Raw genomic sequence first — 22,614 nt, 5'->3', positions numbered from 1 at the left:
GAATCCTGGGTGCTCTCTGGAAGGTAGCTGACACCTGAATCATGGTTTCAGTTCAGTTCAGTTGCTCAGTCGTGTCCAACTCTTTGTGACCCCATGGACTGCAGCATGCCAGGCCTCCCTGTTCATCACCAACTCCCGGAGTTTACCCAAACTCATGTCCATTGAGTCGGTGATGCCATCCAACCATCTCATCCTCTGCCGTCCCCTTCTCCTCCCGCCTTCAATCTTTCCCAGCATCAGGGCCTTTTCAAATGAATCAGCTCGTCTGATCAGGTGGTCAAAGTATTGGAGTTTCAGCTTCAACATCAGTCCTTCCAGTGAACACTCAGGGCTGATCTCCTTTAGGATGGACTGGTTGGATCTTCTTGCAGTCCTAGGGACTCTCAAGAGTCTTATCCAATACCACAGTTCAAAAGCATCAATTCTTCAGAACTCAGCTTTCTTTACAGTCCAACTCTTACATCATGGTTTCAGCTTTTTCTAAATGCTGCTCTATGAAATAAGATTATGGGGAGGAACTGATTCATAATCCCAGAGATTTTTGAATTCACAAAATGGCTTTTTACCTGGAGGCCTCTAAATGTTTCAAGGGAATACTGTTTGAAATTTGAACACATGATTCACATCTCTTAATATGTTTCGTCATCCCTCATATTCATTTGAATTTCTATGGAACACAGCCTACAAAAGCCTAGTGTTTACACAGCATTGTAAAGTGTTAGGGTAGTAGATTTCAGACAATTGGAAGAGACAATAACTTTTCCACCTTCATTGAAGAAATAACAGAGTCAGTTACACAGTAACACATATTAATAAATGAATGGAAAAACTTCCCTGGTGGTCTAGTGGTTAAGACTCTGCCTTCCAATTCAGGGAGTGTGGGTTGGGAAACTAAGATCCCATATGCTGCAGGGTACAGCCAAAAGTTAAATAAATAAATAAATAAATAAATATAAACTAAGAAATGAATGGGATTTCCCTGGTGGTCCAGTGGTTAAGAATTTGCCTAGCAATGCAGCCCTGGAAGAGGGCATGGCAACCCACTCCAGTATTCTTGCCTGGAGAATCCCATGGACAGAGGAGCCTGCTGGGCTACAACCCATGTGGTTGCAAAGAGTTGGACATGACTGGATACAACTGAAGTGACTTAGCACGTATGCATACCAGTGCAGGGAACATGGGTTCAATCCCTGGACTGGGGAGATTCCACATGCTGCAGAGCAACTAAGCCTGTGCGCCACAACTACTGAGCCCGCATTTTAGAGTTTGTGCTCTGCAACAAAAGAAGCTGCTACCACAGGAATCCTATGTACTGCAACTAGCGAGTAGCCCCTGCTCGCCACAACTAGAGAAAGCCCCTGAGCAGCAGCAAAGACCCAGCACAGCCACCAATAAATAAATAGAGTGAGTGACACACCAGTTGTCTTCTTAAATGCTCAGGCAGATATATGAGATAAGGAATTAGAGTAGCATGAAACTAATGGGTGAAGCTTTTTATTAGACATTTGAAATTTTAGTTGCTAGTAAATAGTACCTTCACATAATTCAAAATTGTAAGTGTATGAAAGTGTATACAGTGACATTCTCTCTCCCTCCTTTGTCTTGCAGCCATTCAGTTCTCCTTACCAGAGACAAGCAGTGTTATTTATTTCTTACTATAACTTTTAATAGTAATTATCAGATATGTTAAATTTAATTAAGTATTTCTTAATAATAACCAGAGATTTTATTCATATTAAGACAGATACTCTTGTATATCTTCCTACTCTGCCAACTTAAAAAAAATGTGTATTCTTTCTTTCTGTCTTTGGCCACAGCAGGTCTTACTCGTGGCGTGCGGGATGTGGAATCTTTAGTTGCGGGCATGCGAACTCTTTAGTTGTGGCACAAGGGATCTAGTTCCCAGACCAGGGCTCGAGCCTGGGCCCCCTGCAGTGGGAGTAAGGAGTCTTGGCCACTCGACCACCAGGGCAGTCCCCTGCTCAGCCAGCTTTTTAATACAAACTGTACACACTTTGGCTTCCCTGGTTGCTCAGTGGCAAAGAACCCACTTGGCAATGCAGGGTATATGGGTTTGATTGCTGGTTCAGGAAGATCCCCTGGAGAAGGAAAGGACAGCCCGCTCCAATACTCTTTCCTGGGAAATCCCCTGGACAGAGGAACCTGGCAGGTCACCACCCATGGGGTTGCAAAAGAGTCAGACACAGACTTAGCAACTCAACAACAACAACAAATACGTTCTTTATACACCATCCTTCATCTTTGATTTCTTCACTTACCATTACACGGTGAGCTGTTTACCTTTTTATTTTCATCAGGGTAATATGTGCATATAGTGGGTTTTTTTTGGCTGCATGGGGTCTGTGTTGTTGCGCTGGGGCTTTCTCTAGTTGTGGTGGGTGGGCTTCTCACTGCAGTGGCTCCTCTCTTGTGGAGCACCGGCTCGAGTCTCTCAGGCTTCAGTAGTTGTAGCACACAGGCTCAGTAGTTGAGGCTCAGGGGCTCTAGAGTGTGGGCTTAGTCCCTCTGTAGCATGTAGGATCTTTTGGACGAGGGGTGGAACCCATGTCCCCTGCATTGACGGACAGACGTTCAACCACCGGACCACCAGAGATGTCCCCCACATTTTTTCGTTACAAAATCCTTATTCCCTTTTGTAATTAATCTATAGCTCATGAGGTGATTTTTCTTCACTTTTTCTTGTGGTAAAATAACATATAACATTTAAATTAACATATAACATTTAAATAATATATAGCATTATAAAATGACTCTTGAGAGTCCCTTGGACTGCAAGGAGATCCAACCAGTCCATTCTAAAGGAGATCAGTACTAGGTGTTGTTTGGAAGGAGTGATGTTAAAGCTGAAACTCTGGTACTTTGGCCACCTGATGCGAAGAGTTGACTCATTGGAAAAGACTCTGATGCTGGGAGGGATTGGGGGCAAGAGGAGAAGGGGACGACAGAGGATGAGATGGCTGGATGGTATCGTCGAATCAATGGACGTGAGTCTGAGTGAACTCCAGGAGTTGGTGATGGACAGGGAGGCCTGGCGTGCTGCGATTCATGGGGTTGCAAAGAGTCGGACACGACTGAGCAACTGAACTGAACTGAACATTTACCATCTTCATCATTTAAAAATGCACAGTTTTGCATTATGATATTTAATACATTCATAATGCTGTGCAGCTATCACTGCCATCCATCTCTGGAACTTTTTTCATCTTGTAAAACTGAACTGCTATACCCTTTGAACAGTAACTCCCTGTTTTCCTCTTCCCCAGCCCCCAGCAACCACCATTCTACTCTTGGTCTATAATTTTGACTGAGGACCTCGTATAAGTGGAATCATACAGTATTTGTCTTTTTGTGACTGACTGATTTCACCTAGCATAATGTCCTCAAGGTTTATTTGCATCGTAGCATATTGCTCCTTAAGGTTTAATAATATTTTATTGTATGTATATGTTACATTTTGCGTATCCATTTATCCGTCAATGCATGCTTGGTTTTTTCCAAGTTTTAGTTATTCTGAATAATGCTGTTCTGAACATGGGTCTACAAATATCGCTTTGAGATCCTGCTTTCAGTTCTTTTGAGTATGTACCCAGAGTGGGATTGGTGGGTCATATGGTAATTCTGTTTTTAATTTTTTGAGGAACCATCATGCTGTTTTCCATAGGACTACCAATTTACACCCCACAGCACCCCAAGGGTTCTGATTTCTCCGCATCCTTACCAATACTTGTTTTCTCTGTTTTTGATAGTGGCCATCCTAATTACTGTGGACTGGCTTCTTATTTTAGTTTTGATTTGTGTTTCCCTATTGATTAGTAAGGACTTCCTGGTGGCTCAGTGGTAAAGAATCCTCCTGCCAATGCACGAGATGTGGATTTGATCCCTGGGTTGGGAAGATCCCCTGGATGGCAACCCACTCCAATATTCTTGCCTGGGAAGTCCATGGGGACTTGCCTGGGCTCATGGGGTCACAAAAGAGTCGGACATGCCTTAGCAAGTAAACAACAACAACAAATGATTAGTAATGTTGAGCATATTGATGTGCTTATTGGACATTCATAGGTCCTCTTTGGAGAAATGTTTATTCAAATCTTTTGTCCAGTTTTGAATTGGGTTGTTTTTTGTTGTTGAGTTTTAGAAGGTCTCTATAATATTCTGGATATTTATTACTTATCGAGTATATGATTTGCAAATATTTTCTTCCATTCTTTGGACTGCATTTGTACTCTTGTTGATAGAGTCTTTGGATGAACAAACTTCTTTTAATTTTCAAGAAATCCAATTTGCCTGTTTTTTTCCTTTGTTACCTATACTCTTGATGTCATAGCCAAGAAATCTTTGCCAAATCCAATGATGTGAAGTTTTTGTCCCGTGTTTTCTTCTAAGCATTTTGTTGTTTTAAGTCTTACATTAGGTCTTTGATCCATTTGAGTTAATTTTTGTCTGTGGTGTTAGGTAAGTGTCTGACTTTATTTGTTTGCATGTGGAGATTTAGTTTTCTCAGCACCATTTGTTGAAAAGGCTGTCCTTTCCCCATTAAATAGTCTTGGCACCCTTGTCAAATATCATTTGACCCTATAAACAACGGTTTCTTTCTGGAATCTCCCTTGTATTCCATTGGTCTTCATGTCTGTCTTTATGCCAGTATCACATAACTTTGACCACTGTAGCTTAGAAGCAGTTCTTGAAATCAGGAAGTGTAAGTTGTCCAGTTTGTTCTTTTTCAAGATTTTTTTTTTTTTCCGGGGGGCACTATTCAAGAACCCTCGAGATTCCATATGAATTTTAGGGTAGGTTTTTCCTGTTTCTGCAGAAAATGTCCTTGGGATTTTGATAGGAATTGCACTGAATTTGGGGAGTATTGATATTTTAACAAAATTCAGTCTTCCAATGCATGAACGTGGCATGTGTTTCCATTTATTTATGTCTTTAATTTCTTTCAGCAATGTATAGAACTATAAAAACTATAAAAGTTTTCATTGTACAAGTCTTTTACCTCTTTGGTTTAGTTAATTCCTGTATATTTTATTCTTTTAAATGCTGTTGTAAATGGAATTGGTCTTGTAATTTCCATTTCAGCTTGTTCACTGTTAGTGTGTAGAAATACAACTGACTTTTGTGTTCTGCCACTTTGCTGAATTCATCTATTAACTCTAATGGTTTTTGTTTTTCTATTTTGGTATGTGTAAAATCTTTAGAGATTTTACATCTAGGATCATATCACCTCCAGAGATAATTGCATTTTTTTCCTTTCCAATTTGATGGTCTTTTCCTTTTCCTTTTTTCTTACCTGATTGCTCTGGCTAGAATTTCTGTGGTGAATAGAAGTTGTAAACGTGGACATTCTCTGTATGTCTCAGAGAAAAGCTTTTACTCTTTTACCACTGAGTATAATGTTTTCAGTGGGGTTTTCATATATGACTTTTTTGGTGTGAGATTCCTTCTCTTCTTGGAATGTTTTTTTATCATGAATATGTATTGAATTTCATCAGATGCATTTTCTGTATTAGTAGAGATGATCGTGTGGGTTTTTTCCCTTCATTCTGATATTGTGGTGTGTTACATTGATTAACTTATGTATGTTGAATCATCTTTGCATTCTTTCCAGTGGAATCTTTGCATCCCAGTTGGAAATGGTATATAAGTCTTTTAATATGCTGCTAAATTATGTTTGCTAGTTTTTTATTGAGGATATTTAGAGTAACTGTAGCGTCATAGAATGAGTTAGGAAGTGTTCTCTTCAGTGTTTTGAAGAAATTTGAGAAGAATTGATATCAGTTCACCTTTAATTGTGTGGTAGAATTCACCAGGGGAGGTGTCAGATCCAGGACTTTCTTCATTGGGAGATTTTTGATTACTATTCTCACCTTTAATTGTTTGGTAGAATTCACCAAGGGAGGTGTCAGATCCAGGACTTTTCTTCATTGGGAGATTTTTGATTACTATTCTCCTTACTGGTTATAGGTCTATTCAGAGTTTGTATTTCTTTGTGATTTAGTTTTGTTTCTAGGAATTTATCCATTTCATCTAGATTATCCAAAGTGTTGGTATACAGTTGATTAGTCTTTCTCTTTCAAGATTCTCTATGTCTTTTGACTTTTAAAAAGTGAAAGTGAAAGAGAAGTCGCTCAGTCGTGTCTGACTCTTTGCGACCTGTGGACTGTAGCCCACCAACCTCCTCCATCCATGGGATTCTCCAGGCAAGAGTACTGGAGCCGGTTGCCATTTGTTGGGCACCTACTGACCTGGGGAGTTCCTCTTTCAGTATCCTATCATTTTGCCTTTTCATACTGTTCATGGGGTTCTCAAGGCAAGAATACCTGAAGTGGTTTGTCATTCCCTTCTCCAGTGGACCACATTCTGTCAGACCTCTCCACCATGCCCGCCCGTCTTGGGTTGCCCCGCGGGCATGCCTTAGTTTCATTGAGTTAGACAAGGCTGTAGTCCTAGTTAGACAAGGCAATGCCAAAGAATGCTCAAACTACCGCACAATTGCATTCATCTCACATGCTAGTAAAGTAATGCTCAAAATTCTCCAAGCCAGGATTCAGCAATACGTGAACTGTGAACTTCCACATGTTCAAGCTGGTTCTAGAAAAGGCAGAGGAACCAGAGTCAAATTGCCAACATCCGCTGGATCATGGAAAAAGCAAAAGAGTTCCAGATAAACATCTATTTCTGCTTTATTGACTATGCCAAAGCCTTTTGACTGTGTGGATCACAATAAACTATGGAAAATTCTGAAAGAGATGGGAATACCAGACCGCCTGACCTGCCTCTTGAAAAACCTGTATGCAGGTCAGGAAGCAACAGTTAGAACTGGACATGGAACAACAGACTGGTTCCAAATAGGAAAAGGAGTACGTCAAGGCTGTATATTGTCACCATGCTTATTTAACTTCTATGCAGAGTACATCATGAGAAATGCTGGACTGGAAGAAACACAAGCTAGAATCAAGATTACTGGGAGAAATATCCATAACCTCAGATATGCAGATGACACCACCCTTATGACAGAAACTGAAGAGGAACTAAAAAGCCTCTTGATGAAAGTAAAAGAGGAGAGTGAAAAAGTTGGCTTAAAGCTCAACATTCAGAAAACGAAGATCATGGCATCCGGTCCCATCACTTCATGGCAAATAGATGGGGAAACAGTAGAAACAGTGTCAGACTTCATTTTTTTGGACTCCAAAATCACTGCAGATTGTGACTGCAGCCATGAAATTAAAAGACGCTTACTCCTTGGATGAAAACTTATGAGCAACCTAGATAGCATATTCAAAAGCAGAGATTATTACTTTGCCGACTAAGGTCCGTCTAGTCAAGGCTATGGTTTTTCCAGTAGTCATGTATGGATGTGAGAGTTGGACTGTGAAGAAAGCTGAGCGCCGAAGAATTGATGCTTTTGAACTGTGGTGTTGGAGAAGACTTTTGAGAGTCCCTTGGACTGCAAGGAGATCCAATCAGTCCATCCTAAAGGAGATAAGCCCTGGGATTTCTTTGGAAGGAATGATGCTAAAGCTGAAACTCCGGTACTATGGCCATCTCATGCGAAGAGTTGACTCATTGGAAAAGACTCTGATGCTGGGAGGGATTGGGGGCAGGAGGGGAAGGGGACGACAGAGGATGAGATGGCTGGATAGTATCACTGACTCGATGGACGCGAGTCTAAGTGAACTCCGGGAGTTGGTGATGGACGGGGAGGCCTGGTGTGCTGCGATTCATGGGGTCGCAAAGAGTCAGACACGACTGAGCAACTGAACTGCTGTGGTCCTAGTGTGATTAGATTGACTAGATTTCTGTGAGTATGGTTTCAGTGTGTCTGCCCTCTGATGCCCTCTGGCAACACCTACTATCTTACTTGGGTTTCTCTTACCTTGGGCGTGGGGTATCTCTTCACGGCTGCTCCATCAAAGCGCAGCTGCTCCTCCTTACCTTGAATGAGGGGTATCTCCTCACCGCTGCCCTTCCTGACCTTCAACGTGGGATAGCTCCTCTAGGCCCTCCTGCACCCGCGCAGCCACCGCTCCTTGGACGTGGGGTTGCTCCTCCGGGCCGCCACCCCTGGCCTCGGGCGTGGGGTAGCTCCTCCCGGCTGCCCCTGGCCTCAGGCGCGGGGTAGCTCCTCTCGGCCATTCCTGCGCTGTCGCAGCCTGGCACTCTCGGCTGCTGCCCCTGACCTCGGACGTGGGGTAACTCCTCTCGGCCACGCTTAGTGTGCCGGTCGCAGCTGCCCGCGCTTCACTTTTTTTTAAAAGTTTGATTATGAAGTATGCCTATTGGTCTTTTAAGTTTGTCTCATTCAGAGTTTGTTAAACTTCTTCAACATTTATATTCCTGTCTTTCATCAAATTTGGCAAGTTTTCAGCCACTTTCTTCGAATATTCTCTCTGCCCTTTTCTCACTTCTCCTTCTGAGATCTCAGTGCGCATGTTGGTCTCTTGATGGTGTCTCACAGCGCCCTTAGTCTCTGTTCACTTTTGGTCTATCTGTGTTCTTTCCATCCCTCCAACTTGATAATTTATATGTCCTATCTTAGAGTTTGCAGATTCTTTCTTCTGCTTGCCCAAGTTTGTGTTAGTGAATTTTTCATTTCAGTTATTGTACTTTTCAGCTCCAGAATTTCTTTTTGGTTTGTTTTTAGGTTTCTATTTCTTTATTCATATTTCCATTTTATTCAGAGATTGTTTTCTTGACTTTGTCCCCATCTTCCTTTAGTTCTTTGAGCATCTTTTAGACAGTTGCTTTAATATTTTTGTCTAATATATCTGCCATCAGGTGTTTTTTAGGAATAATTTTTGTTGATTTATTTTTTGTTTGTTTGTTTTTAAATGGCCATACTTTCCTCATGCTTCGTAAGCCTTATGATCTTTTGTTGAAAACTGGATATTTGATTTTAATAATGTTGTAATTTTGGAAATCAGATTATCTTTCTTCCTAGAATTTGATTTTTTTTTAAATTGTCATTTTTGGTTTCTTTTGACTGTTGTAGACCATCTCCATGCAGAAGGTCAGCCTGAGATATAGATGTTAGGCCTCTTCAGATCTTTTCTGAGTCTTCCCCTCAGGATATTCAGTCACTTTCTAATTTTTCCCTGTACATGAAGTAGTTTTTGAATGTACTAGTGTTTAGTGTCTGGCTCCCAAAAGGGGGAGAAAGGAAAATGAAGGGGACATGAAAGAGCACTGGCTCGCTCTCTCCCTCTTTTTTTCCCAATATTTCTTTGTTTGTCTGTGTTGGGTCTTAGTTGCAGCATGTAGGATCCTTTGTTGGGGTTTAAGGGCTTAGCTGCCCCGTGGCATGTGGAATCCTAGTTCCCTGGCCAGGGATAAAACCCACGTCCCCTGAGTTGCAAGGTGGACTGTCAACCACTGGACCACCGAGGAAGTTCCAGGCACTGGTTATTTAAGTCCCCTGGAAGTCACTTCAGCTGGAGGATGAGGGATTTGCACCAGTGGGAGGAGGTGTAACAGCTGTAGCTGTCTGCCTCTTTGTCTACTCCTGTATGATCAGAAACAGCAGTCAGTGATCAGAGCACAGGTCCCCAGTATTTGAAGGACAGGGTTGTTTCTGTCCACCTTGGCTTCTAGCCTGTGTGTGAAGAGCGTGTGCGCAGTGCGGTGGGGCTGCATATGACTTGAGCTGGGAGATGGAGAGCTGTTGCTCTACTCCGAAGTAAGATTGACCATCAATGAGTGATAGTCGCTCGGTCGTGTCCGACTCTTTGCGACCCCACGGACTGTAGCCCGCCAGGGTCCTCTGTCCATGGAATTCTCCCAGCGAGAATACTGGAGTGAGTTGCCATTTCCTTCTCCAGGGAAAATTGCCTGTAATCAACCACAATTAACCTTCAAAGTCTGTCCATGGAACTTGCAAGCTTTCAGTAGATTCCCAAGTTCCAGTATAGTTAAACTAGGCAGATTCTGCCAGTGCAATTATTGTCTAACTGGGGACCCAGATTCCTAGTACTTGCTACTCTGCTGTCTTCCCAGAATCCTCTTCTGTAAGGCGATTTTCTTTTTTAACACTATGGGAATGTCCTGTTTTAGAATAATCTCTTTTCCAATGGTTCTAACATACATTTATGATTCTAGGCTGTATCAATTATTGTATTACTCTTTGTAAAATGAAATATATTTTCTAATTGCTTCATTTTAGGAAGTAATTATTTTGAGATTTTGCTGCCTAAAAATATCTTTATCCTTATAGTTGGTTGGCCATAGAATTTTAGGTTTGAAATAATTTTCTTTCAGAATTTTCAAACCATTGTTTCACTACCTTCAGGCTTCCATTATTTTTTTCAGGCTGTTAGATATGAAGGGTTTTCTGAGTCTTGCTCCTTTGTATGTGACCTCTTTTTTTTTCCTCTCTGGAGGCTTATGGAATCTTTTCTTTGTCTTCATTTTTTAAAAATTTTAGTGAGGTCGCTTGGTGCCTGTCTGTTTTTGTTTGTTGTAGTAGACCTTTGATGGACCTTCTTAATCTGACCAGTATGCCTTTCAGTTTTAGGAAGTTTATTGACTTATTACATCAGTTTTAGCTTTTCTTGTATTTTGTTCTGTTCTTACTTTTAAGAGGGCCACTTCTTCATATGGGCTTCCCTGGTGGCTCAGACAGTAAAGAATCTGATTGCAATGTAGGAGACCTGGCTTTGATCCCTGGGTAGGGGAGATCCCTAGAAAAGGGAGTGGCAACCGACTCCAGTATTCTTGCCTGGGAAATCCCGTGGACAGAGGAGCCTGGTGGGCTACATACAGTCCATGGGGTCGCAAAGTGCTGGACGCTGCTGAGCGACTAATACTTTCATACTTTCTTCTTCATATTTTGGGCCTTCTGAATAGATTCTCTAGTACTTACCTTTTTTCTCTTATTGTTCATTCTTTTTTCTTTTTATTCTGACTGATGAAAGATATTTCTTTATCTTCTAACTTTTGTACTGAGTTTTCATTGCTGTGGTTGTATTTTTAACTTACAAGAACTCTTTCTTGTTCTTTAAATGTTTCCTTTAAAAATATCCCATGTGTTTCATGTAAGTAATATCTTAGTTCTCTCAGGATAATGGTAGTCCTTTAAAATTAAACATTTTAATTTTGTTTTGAATTTTGAAGTGATTTTTAGATTTACAGGAAAGTTGCAGATAGCATACATAAGATTCCTGAATACCCTCCACCAAGCTTCCTTCAGTGTTAATATCTTATATAATTACAGTACTTTTGTCAAAAGTAAGAAGTTAACATTGGTTTAGTAATATTAAACTATAGGCTTAATTTAGATTTCTCTAGCTTATTGTTCCAGGATCTAATCCAAGAAACTGCATTACATTTAGTCGTGATGACTCTTTAGTCTCCCTCAATCTGTGATAGTTTCTTAGTCTTTCTTTTCTTTTTTTTTTTAATGATCGTGACAGTTTTGAAGAGAACTGTTCAAGTATTTTGTCCTTTAATTCAAATTTGTCTGATGTTTTCTCGTGATTATTCTAGGGTTAGAAGTTTATAGGAAAAATACCACAGAAGTTAGGTTGCCTTCCTGCCTCCCCTCCCCTAATTAAAATTTTTTTGTATTGCATAATCTCTTCAAGTTGCATTGTTTTCTACAGGTAGTCATTATTTTAAAAAAGAATTCTTTCATATTTTTCTCAGACATCTAGTAATCCTTAATTGACTGCTAAACTTTAAGAGAGAGGATTGAAAAACTAATCCAAGATTATGAAAATGTGAATGAGGCTCATTGACTGTTTATTTCACTGTGGGGTGATCTGACTGAGCATTTTAATTTGGGATCTCTAATGTTCTTTGTTGTTGTTCTACTTGAGGCTTTTTTTTTTTTTCTTTCATTCATCTGGTTAGATTCTGCAAAGAATGATCCTTCAGTTTCCCTCTTAGAGGGTGAAAATTGGGGAGAGAAGGCTGGGAAGTCTTACTCGATGTGTTTACTTAATCTCTCCACTTTCAATATGGTATCCTCCCTTTTACTGCTGCCAGCATCCCTCAGCCTAGAAACCCTCCATTTTACTCTTTAGAGAATAAAACTTCAGTCTCCTATCAGGACGGTAGCGCAGCAGGCACCCGGGTTTACAGTTGGGGAGAAAATCTGAGGATCTGAAGCTTCTGAAATAGAATTTCATCCAATTCTCTTTATAGTTCCATCTTTCACTTCCACTTCCTTTACATTTTGGAGTAAATTATACTGATTCTGTGTTTACTACAGTGGCTTGTGATTTCGTTTTCTTGGGTCTGTGTAGTCATTTATCACGCTTCCATTTATCTTTCAAGAAAATTATCTTGCTGTTGTCTCCCCTGACTTTTTTGGGGGTGGGGAAGAAAGGGGTAACTTTCTTTGGCTTATGCTTTTAAAATTTTTTCTTTCCTTTAGCTTTAATGGGATTTTTAGGCAGGATCAAAAGTGGATGTACATTCAACTTACCATCCTTATCCAGAAGTTTGGCAAGTCTTCTTTAAAGATTTCTTGAGAGGTGCAGAAATTTACACCAGCTTCCTCCTTGATAAATATTCTAAATCCCTAGACTGAGAAATGAAGACTAGGACAGATAAGTACACCGTATTATTTTCTCTGACTATTATATCCTAAAGAGATACGTTCCTGTTTACCAAAAACAAACAAAACAAAATACCACCCCCCCCCACCCCCCCGCCAACCAACCAACCAAACAACAACCCCAAAGTCTCCAGCTGGCTCTTGAAGGAAGTGGCCTCAAGTTCTTGCAACCATTCAGATGTGCTGCATGCTAAGTCATTTCAGTTGTGTCCGACTCTGTGTGAACCCCTGGGTTGTAGCCCACGAGGCTCCTCTGTCCATGGGATTCTCCAGGCAAGAATACTGCGTTAGTTGCCACTTCCTACTCCAGGGGATCTGCCCGACTCAGGGATTGAACCTGTGTCTCTTGTGTCTCCTGCATTGGCAGGTGGGTTCTTACCACTAGCACCACTTGGGAGGGGCATTCAGATGTAGTATTTCTCAGAAATCATGTTCTTCCTAGGTCTTTATTCAGTGGTTTCTTCTGCATGGAGTTCCTTCCTTTGTCCCCCTCCTTGATTTCCTTCCTAGTTAATCCTAGCTAATGCCTTCCCACTCCAGGAAGCCTTCTTTGATCCCTGCCCTCATCATTATCACCTCCAGGTTTGTGTTTCCTCACCTTCTCTTGTGTTCCCACACCTAACAACTGTTATACTACTGTAATTGTTTATTTAGGTGTCCACAGCCACTTCGCCAAGGACCAAATCTTATTTTTCTTTGAATATACTGTCATTTATCTCACTAGTTGGAACACAAGTGCTTGTCATTTTAAAATTCAGATCTTGCAGGAAAATAAAATGTGGCTTAAAAAAAAACTGTATTCCGTGGTGGTCCAGCGGTTAAGAATCTGCCTTGTAATGCAGAGGACACAAGTTCGATCCCTGGTTGGGGAGCTAAGGTCCCGTATGCTGCAGAGCAGCTAAGCCTGAGTACCACAGCTACTGAGCCTGCACTCAGGAGCGCATGAGCCGCAGCTGCTGAAGCCTGTGCCCCACAACTGAAGCCTCTGTGTGCGGCAGCGAAAATCCTGAGTGCTGCAACTAAGACCTAACTCAGCCAAATAAGTAAATCAGTTAATTAAAAAAGAACTGTGTAACCCTCATGGATATTGAATTAATACCAAAATCCTTCAATGTGCTAAGTCTTGTCTGACTCTCAGTGACCCCATAGACCATAGCCCACCAGGCTCCTCTGTCCTTGGGATTTTCCAGGCAAGGATACTGGAGTGAAGAGTTCAATAGAATGATAAAAATGACCAAGAAAATTCAGTAATTGTTTTTGATTAAAAATTCAGTGAAGTTACTATGGCTTAAAAGGGCAAGGATATGCTGTGTTAGCTTGGATATTTTTACCAGTCACTGAAAACTAATTGCTGCCTCTTTATTAGAATTGCTGGGAAAATACAATGTCATTTGAGTTCAAGAACATGTTTCATAAGTTTGGCAAAGTCTGTTCTTTTTTATTTAGAGAAATGTCTAAATAAGTGCATTAGCTATAGTTAGCTTTACCTCATTTTTCTCAGGGACATAGGGTACAGTTTGGGAGCCTTCTGCAAATATTTTCAGGTCCCCAAATAAAAATTCAAGAATATCGACAGGTGATCTTTGAATGACAGGGGTTTGGACTGCATGGGTCCACTTATGTGTGGAGTGTTTTCAGTAGTAAATACTGTAATTACTATGGGAACCAAGGTTGGTCACATCTGTGGATGCTGAATCTTGGATTTGGAGGAACTGCATATGTTATAGAGGGCGCCCTCCAAGTGATACCCCACTGTTTGACTGTGCAGAGGATTGGCACCCCTAACCCCCGCTGTTGTTCAAGAGTCAACTATATGTATTTTTAAATAAAAGAAAATTTGACCTTGCTAACGTTTGATATAATGAAGTATTTATTTGGCCAAGTAGAATGTTCTACAGCTCTATTTGGGGAAAGGCCTTCTTTTAGAGGTGATAAGACAACAGCTGTATAAGCCTTCTCGAGGGCTCAACTCCATTCTTTGACTACTTAGAGAAGAAAGTCTAAGCCTATTTCATGGCAAGGCTTTAGGGTTCCCAAACTTGTGTGCAAGCAAAATTTGGGTGAGCATGAATTTTTGTCAGAAAAAGGTCCTTAGCTTTTATCTGGATTCTGGTAGTGTCTTGACTTAGGAAACTTTAAGAGCCACTGGTTTAGGTACTTCACCCATGGCATTTGCTAGAGAGGATAAAGTGGAGGGGGCAGTTTGAAGATTAATTGTGACTTTAAGATTTAACTTTTTGGGGAATTCCCTGGAGGTCCAGTGGTTAGGACTCAGGGTTTTCACTGAGGACGTGGGTTCAATCCATGGCCAGGGAAATAAGATCTTGCAAGCCAGGAGGTGTGGCCAAAAAAAAAAAAAGGACTTAACTTTTTGGGCACAACCATAATAAGATGTTGTTAACATTATGAAATATATGTAATTGATACAAAAATTTACAAAGCAGTGTTTATCCTTATAGTGTGGTGCACTGTTAACCATTTCTTTTTAAAAAATACTTATTTTTCTTATCTTATAATATATATTGTTTGGCTGCATCGGGTCTTAGTTGGGGCATGCAGGATATTTTGTTGTGTCTTGTGGATCCAGGGGGCGCAGATTCTGTGGTTGCAGCGCATAGTCTTAGTTGCGGAGCTGCGGTGCTAGGGCTTAGTTGCTCCTTGGCATGTGGGGTCTTAGTTCCCTGACCAGGAATCGAATCCCCTGCATTGCAAGGTGGATTCCTAACCACTGGACCACCAGGGAAGTCCCAACATTTTGTGTTCCACTTGATCTTTAAAATGTTGTTTGTAACTCACTACGTTAATGTCTTAGTATTCTGATTGTTGGTTAACTTGTATTTGAAACACAGTGGTCTAGTGCATCACCGTTTGTAAAAGCCTTTCCTGTTCTCTCAGTCCTCACAGCAGTCCCATGTGACTTCTTTTTATTTTCACAGATGAGGTGACTCGGAGATGTTTAGTGACTTGTTCGGTGCACTGCCAGTATGTGGTAGGGCGAGGGTGTTATCTTGGCCCTTGGTTTTGACTCCTTTGTTTACATTCCATCCAGCCTTACATACTTTTTCCTGCCTGTTTTCACTGCCTTCTTTGCCATAATTGTAGGGAATAATACTAGCTCAGACTACACAGTCGGGTACATCCTAACTTGACACTGTCCCCAGTCCTGTTGCTTGTCATTTGGGGTCCTCTCCTTGAGCTTCGGGATTTTCCTATCTGTATAAAGAGGTTCTTTCCTTCTTTTCTCTTTGTACTCTAGAGCAATGATTTTCAAGCCTAGATTTATTTACTTACTTGATAATTTTTTAAATTGATCTTTGGCTGTGCTGGATCTTCACTGCTGTGCAAGGGCTTTCTGTAGTGATGGAGAGTGGGGGTTCCTCTCCAGCTGCCGTGCACAGGCTTCTCATTGCGGTGGCTTCTCTTGTTGCAGGAGCAGAGGATTCAGGGCATGCAGGCTTTCGTAGTTGGGGCTCACAGGCCTAGTTGCCCCAAGGCGTGTGGGTCCTTCCCAGACCAGGGATGGAATCCGTGTCCCCTGCATTGTAAGGTGTACTCTTAACCTCAGGACCACCAGGAAAACCCCAAGCCGATTTATAAGAGGTTCAGTCGATCGTGGAACTTCATATTCAGATTTCTGGTTCTCTAGCGGGGATTCTGGTTCAGATGATCTGAAATGGAGTTTAGACATTACATATATATATATTTTTTTGGTTTGTTTTTTAAATAGTTTTTTAATTGAAGTATAGTTGATGTTCAATATTATAGACAATGTTATATATAGGTGTACAATATAGAGTCAACAATTTTTAAAGGTTATACTTCATTTACAGTTACTATAAAATATCGGTTATAGTCCCTGTGTTACACAGTATATCCTTGTGGCTTATTTTATACAAAATAGTTTGTACCTCTCAATCCCCTACCCCTTTATTGTTCCTCACCACCTTCTCTCTCCCTACCGGTAATCACTAGTCTTTTCGCTGTATGTGTGAATATGCCTTTTTGTTGTTGTTGTTGTTATATTCACTTCCTAGTTTGTTGTATTTTTTAGATTCCACATGTAACTGATATCATAGAATATCTGCCATTCTCTGCCTGACTTATTTCACTTCAGTTCAGTTCAGTCCCTCAGTCGTGTCCAACTCTTTGCAACCCCAGGAATCGCAGCACGCCAGGCCTCCCTGTCCATCACCAACTCCCGGAGTTCACTCAGATTCACGTTCATCGAGTCAGTGATACCATCCAGCCATCTCATCCTCTGTCGTCCCCTTCCCCTCCTGCCCCCAATCCCTCCCAGCATCAGAGTCTTTTCCAATGAGTCAACTCTTCGCATGAGGTGGCCAAAGTACTGGAGTTTCAGCTTTAGCATCATTCCTTCCAAAGAAATCCCAGGGCTGATCTCCTTCAGAATGGACTGGTTGGATCTCCTTGCAGTCCAAGGGACTCTCAAGAGTCTTCTCCAACACCACACTTAATACGCTCCAAATCCATCTGTGTTGTTGCAAATGGCAAAATTTCATTTTTAATGGCTAATATTCCATTGTATAAATATACCCCATCTTGATCCATTTATTTGTTAAAAAGAGAACTCCACAGGTGATTGTTACATGTAGTCAAAGTTGAGAGTTTCTACCCTGAAGACATTATAATTGTTGGGCAAAGAAGGAAACTGAGTATTTGGGAAATAGCTAGAGATTCTTGGCTCCCTTAGTTTAGGGACTTAATAATTAGAGACCTGTCCTCTCCTTGGCTCCCAGCCTTTGTGGACACATAATCAGAGCCTGAGTGAATTGTGGAGAATCTAGTGGCTCTCTTGTTCCTGCTGTCTCCTTTTTGATGAAATATTGGAAGTCATAGGGTCAGAATATGTCCATCAAGACACACAATTGGAAAAGGCACCTTGTGGAATGGTAAGCTTGGATTACTGTTTAATACTTCTCATGAATAATAAAGTCTTTGAATGTATAATGCTTTTGATTTACAGATTTAAACAGTCAACTGAACTTTGAACTTCAAGTTAATAAATAGTATATTTGACCAGAAAAATGATACTTTGAGTATTTAGTTTTGTACTAAGATGAACAAAACAGCAATTGATAAAATTTGAGTTTCTTAAAAAAAAAAAAAAAACTTCAAATCTCTCTCTTTCTCTCTTTAGTTCTTTTTGGAAGTGGATATCTGCTCAGACAATAAGAATTATAAGAGGTCAGTTACAAATAATGCTCTTTCATGTGTACAGTGTGATAAAAGTTTTATGTTCATGTGCTGCAATAAGAATTGTAGACTTTCATGTTAAAAGTTGTCTCCCACAGAAGAATATAAGCAGATTAAGAGGGGGTAGCCTGAAGTGGGTGAGACTGTAGGAATCCACCACCTCTTCTCCTCAGTTCTGGCTGGAATCGGTGGAAATGGGACGGTGGTGGAGTAGCTTCTAGAGTGTCTGGCACCTACTCAGTGATTTTCCGTACACTTCTCTTTTCTCTGGTTTGTAGGCTTGTCGCCTCGGAATACCACTCAGGTAGAGTTGCCAGTTGGTGGACAGGCTTTTAAGCTGTTGACTCCTAGCTGCTTTCAGTGTCTGGAACCTATAGGGAAGGCTGTCTTCCTGTTCATAGCTCGGAAAGAACAATTTGAAGTTGACCATATGGAGCCTTTCATTTATGTAGTCCTTTCTTTTTCTTCTCCCTTGGAGTCAGAGAATTGATCCTTTCTCAATAGGATGGGGGGTGTGTGTGTGTGTTCAGTTATCTAATTTTGCTTAGACTATAAACTAGAATCTGTTCCTGAGTGCCTTACTTATTTCTCTTGTGAAGAAGGCAACTATCGTTTTCTTTGTTAGTTGAGATGGAATTTGGAAAAAATTTTTTTTGGGGAAATTTTTTTTAATCTAGTATTTTTAAGCTTGATTAGTCACTGCTCTAAAAATATGAAAGAAGCAGCCTTTTTGTTGATGTACCTGTTAGTGTTCTTCAGAGTGGTAAATCTGTTACAGTTTTTCCCTCTCTCCTTCTCTCCCTTTCCCCCTTATATCTTTTTTTTCCCTCTTTTTAATGACTTGGGTTTTTTTTTTGAAAACCAAGCATTCTGGAAATGAGCCTCTTTATAAAATTTGGAGATATTAAATTTTTTTTAAAGAAAGAAACCTGATATTCTGAAGGAGAAATGTATAGGGAATTTATTTATTTTATTTTTGGCCATACTGCACAGCATGAGGGATCTTGGTTCCCAGACCAGGGATCGAACCTGGGCTTCTTGAAGTGGAAGCATGGAAGTCCCCTGTATAGTGAATTTAGACATCAAGTTTTTCCTATCACATGATGCTTTTATATTAATATTTGATTCCAGTTTTTAAAATGAAAAATTAAGCAATCCCCAGCTCACTTTTAGGAAATGTCTACAGGTAATTTCTAGCATTCCTACCAAATTTTTATTATTGTTCCATTCTTCTAGCACAGTGGTTTTCAAATTTCAGGACTTGTTAAAAAATGGATTACTGTGCCCTGACACGTAGGTTTCGGTACGGTCAGCTAGTCCGTGGCAGAGCCCTGGCGATGTGGTTGCTGTGGCTGTGGCCGTGGTCCAGCAACCACATGGGGAGAACCACTGCTCTACCGTTTGCAGATCCTGTTTCGTTTTTGTAAAAGAATAAGCTCTGATTCACAACTTACACAAAGCTGATGGTGCCTGTGTGGTTTTAACATACTTAGTGATGATTCTCAAATATTTTAAAATCTTGATGTTTTATTATCTAATGTCGAAGAACACTAACTTTTATATATCAAAGTGGTTTATAGCATATGAAGTTATTAATAATGTTTATTATTGTGACTTTCTTAGAGCATCTCAGTATCAGAACTGGGAATCATTTCTCTCAGAATTGTTGGTCAGGCAGTAAAGCTGTTCAGTACCAATTTGATGTGTAGTTTTGACTTTTTAAAATAGGATTTTTGAAATGACAGTAAATATTATTTCATTTACTTTTGGCTTCTATTATTGTTATCATCTTTGAGCTATGTTTTGATCTTTGGTAATTAGTTTGTTAGCAGTTGGTGACATCTACTCCTGACTAGTAAGGCCCGGTATCTAGAAAACTTATACCTAATTGAGATAACACTTCTGTAATTGTAATTATAGATTTTAAATTTGATAGTAGATTCACTTTCTCCCTATCAGTGTCAGCAGTCAGCACATTAGAGCCCCAAACAGAGATTTTGAGGTGAATTTTTAACAGATGTAATTTTAAGAAAAAATTCATGGGAACAAGTAAAGATTTTTTTAAATTAAGAAATACTCATTTGGAATTTGCTTTAAAGCAAACTATATGTGTGTGTGTGTGTGTGTGTGTGTAGTGTGTAGTATATATACACATTTAGTTTTCTTTATATGTGTGTGTGCATTTATAAATATATTTCACTTATGTATAATAAATATGTATAATTTGTTATATATTATTTCACCTAAGTATAATAAATATATACAGTTACATAAAATTCATAGTCTCTCACAGTGTTATATTTGGAACCAGGTTATAGTTGTATACTTCACTTTAAACACCAAGTTTCAAAAGCCCATTGCTGTCCCCAAACCCTTACCCTGCATTCTCTCTAATAAGTGTCAGTGTTAGTCACTCAGTCGTATCCAACTCTTTGCGACGTCACGGTCTATAACCCACCAGGCTTCTCTGTCCATGGATTTCTCCAGGTAAGAATACTGGAGTGGGTCGACATTCACTTCTCCAGGGGACATTCACTTCTCCAACCCAGGGATCAAACCCGGGACTCCTGCCTTGCAGGCGGACTCTTTCCCCTTGGAGTCGCCGGGGAAGCCCCAATGCTAACAGCTGAAATCGCAGTATCACAGCAAGCAGCCTTCACCTGCCTGCAAAGACTTCTCCATTGGTCATTGTTAGTTCCTGGACATCACCAAATTTATAGACACTGGGAATGGCTTACAGTTTTTAGAGAGAGTGTTCTTTGAGGAAAAGGGAACTGATTTTAATTTTTTTAGGTGTAGTTCCCATGATCTGAATTTTCTTTTAGAAAACAAAATTCTTGGGACTTCCCTGGTGGTCCATGGTTAGGACTCTGTGTTGTCAATGCAGGAGGCTTGATCCCTGGCCCAGGGAACTAGGATCCCACATGCTGTGTAGTGTGGGCCAAAATTAAAAAAAAAGAATTAAGAAAAAAATGAAAGTAAAGTCCTTGAAAAAGAATAGCCAAGAACACTAGCTCTCAGACTCTGCCTTGCTTCCAGGTGCCAGCTGTGGTGTATTAGGTCTAACCTGTGGCTTTCCTCAGATGTAGGTTATTATTCATAACCTGTTTTTCTCACTTATTCTTTGTCTTCTCCATAGCTCTGAGGGCTCGTTTTGAAGGAACAATGGGTGAACCTTCTTCCTTGGCCAAACCTCTGGAGCTGAACCAGCACTCCCGATTCATAATTGGCTCCGTGTCTGAAGATAACTCGGAGGATGAGATTAGCAACCTGGTGAAGCTCGACCTACTGGAGGAGAAGGAGGGCTCTCTGTCACCAGCCTCTGTCAGCTCAGACACGCTCTCTGACTTGGGGATCTCGAGCCTCCAGGATGGTTTGGCCTTACACATGAGGTAAGTCAGAGAAGCTGAGTGTTTTTCTTACTGAACCTGTCCTGTTGGTTTCACTGATCTTGTTTTAGGAAGAGCAAGGATATTTTGAGTCAACATTATTTCCCCTTTTTCTACATCACTGGACTTAAAGTTTTGACGAATAACTGGGAGATGATATATTTTGCCTGAGGTGCAGGTTTTTGAAAGCCTCTTTTCCCAAGTGTTTCCTCTCACTGTTCTCTTATTCTTCTTACGAGGGGACTTTTAGCAACAAGACTCAGCAAGTGAGGCTGAGGAATTTCAGTCTCTATTACTTGGACTAACATTGTTGTAACTGTCCAATGACTGATAGGACTTTTGCAGGGATGGGCAAACTGGTAGTAATCTTTCTCTGAACTGCTTTATCATGTCAGGAAGTTATATTCTTTTTTTTTTTTTTTTTAATTTATGTTGGCTGTACAGAGTACGGCTCTGGAGCACAAGCGCAGTAGTTGTGGTGCACAGGCTTACTTGTCCTTTGGCATGTGGCATCTTCGTTCCCTGACCAGGGATCGAACCCGTGTCCTCTGCATTGCAAGGTGGATTCTCAACCACTGGGTCACCAGCGAAGTCCCAAGGCCAGTCTTTATTGAGGAACAAGGGGTTGTTGTAGAACTCTCCTTTTCCTCTAGAAATGTAGTTCTCTGGGTGTAATTGAGAATGTCCATAAATAGTATCACTATATTATTCTTATTTATTGATGTTTGCTTGTGCAACCAACATGTGACCTTGTGCTCATTTGCTTTGCATTTCTTGGATTACAGGGTCTGAATTAGTGGTTCTTGGTTTTCACTGTATATAAGAATCTCTTGGGGAATCTTGAGAAATGAGCCCCATCCCCAGAGATTCTGATTCACTTGATACTGGCTTGGCTTAGAGTTGGGGCATTTCTTTAAGGTATTTGAGTGATTATAACATGCATCCAGGGTTGAGATTATTGGTAAGCTTAGACAAACATAAATTAGGGTGAGTGTTGCTACTGTTATTATCTTGGTGCTTCCATTATTAATGGCTTGTTAAAGAATTCAGCTCCTTTTCATACACTTAAGAATCAGAATCTGTAGTAAAATCGTATGCTGGATCTGGCTGAATGTGACTGTCCTGTCTTACGGTTATCCCTGGGGATTTGGGGTCCTCGCTTCTGAAAGAGGAAGTAGTGAGTACCAGTGGTCACCCATGTTTGGCTACATGGAGGTCCAAAGAAAAGAGTTATGAAAGTTAATGATGTTTTACTTCACAGATTCCCAAAACTTCAGTGAACCAGAGAGAGAATTTAGACTAATGCCTTTTGTTTAAATAGATGATAAAATTGAGGACTGAAGAGGGAAAAGAACTTGCCTAAATAGCTAAAAACTGGAATTCAAAGTTAGATGCCCTGATTCCGTATCAGTAACTTGTCTCCTCTACTTCCCTGAT

The 22,614-nt window shown here is 40.5% G+C and overlaps 1 protein-coding gene across 5 annotated transcripts in view; it reads left to right on the top strand.

The window, feature by feature from the left end:
• The window catches only part of ACACA (acetyl-CoA carboxylase alpha), a 288,377-nt gene that overhangs the window by 52,600 nt on the left and 213,163 nt on the right, over positions 1 to 22,614 (top strand). For 3 of the 5 annotated variants that reach the window (NM_001009256.1, XM_042255219.2, XM_027973950.2), the window contains 2 exon segments: positions 17,733 to 17,779; positions 20,928 to 21,180. In NM_001009256.1, the coding sequence (NP_001009256.1) occupies positions 20,954 to 21,180 (227 nt within the window). In that variant the 5' untranslated portion in view covers positions 17,733 to 17,779; positions 20,928 to 20,953. 5 annotated transcript variants of the gene reach the window in all.

Source organism: Ovis aries, chromosome 11, assembly GCF_016772045.2.
Source record: "Ovis aries strain OAR_USU_Benz2616 breed Rambouillet chromosome 11, ARS-UI_Ramb_v3.0, whole genome shotgun sequence".
In the NCBI taxonomy this organism is placed as follows: domain Eukaryota; kingdom Metazoa; phylum Chordata; class Mammalia; order Artiodactyla; family Bovidae; genus Ovis; species Ovis aries.
Note: the sequence above shows the minus strand (reverse complement) of the source record. Positions and strands in the feature narration are given on the sequence as shown.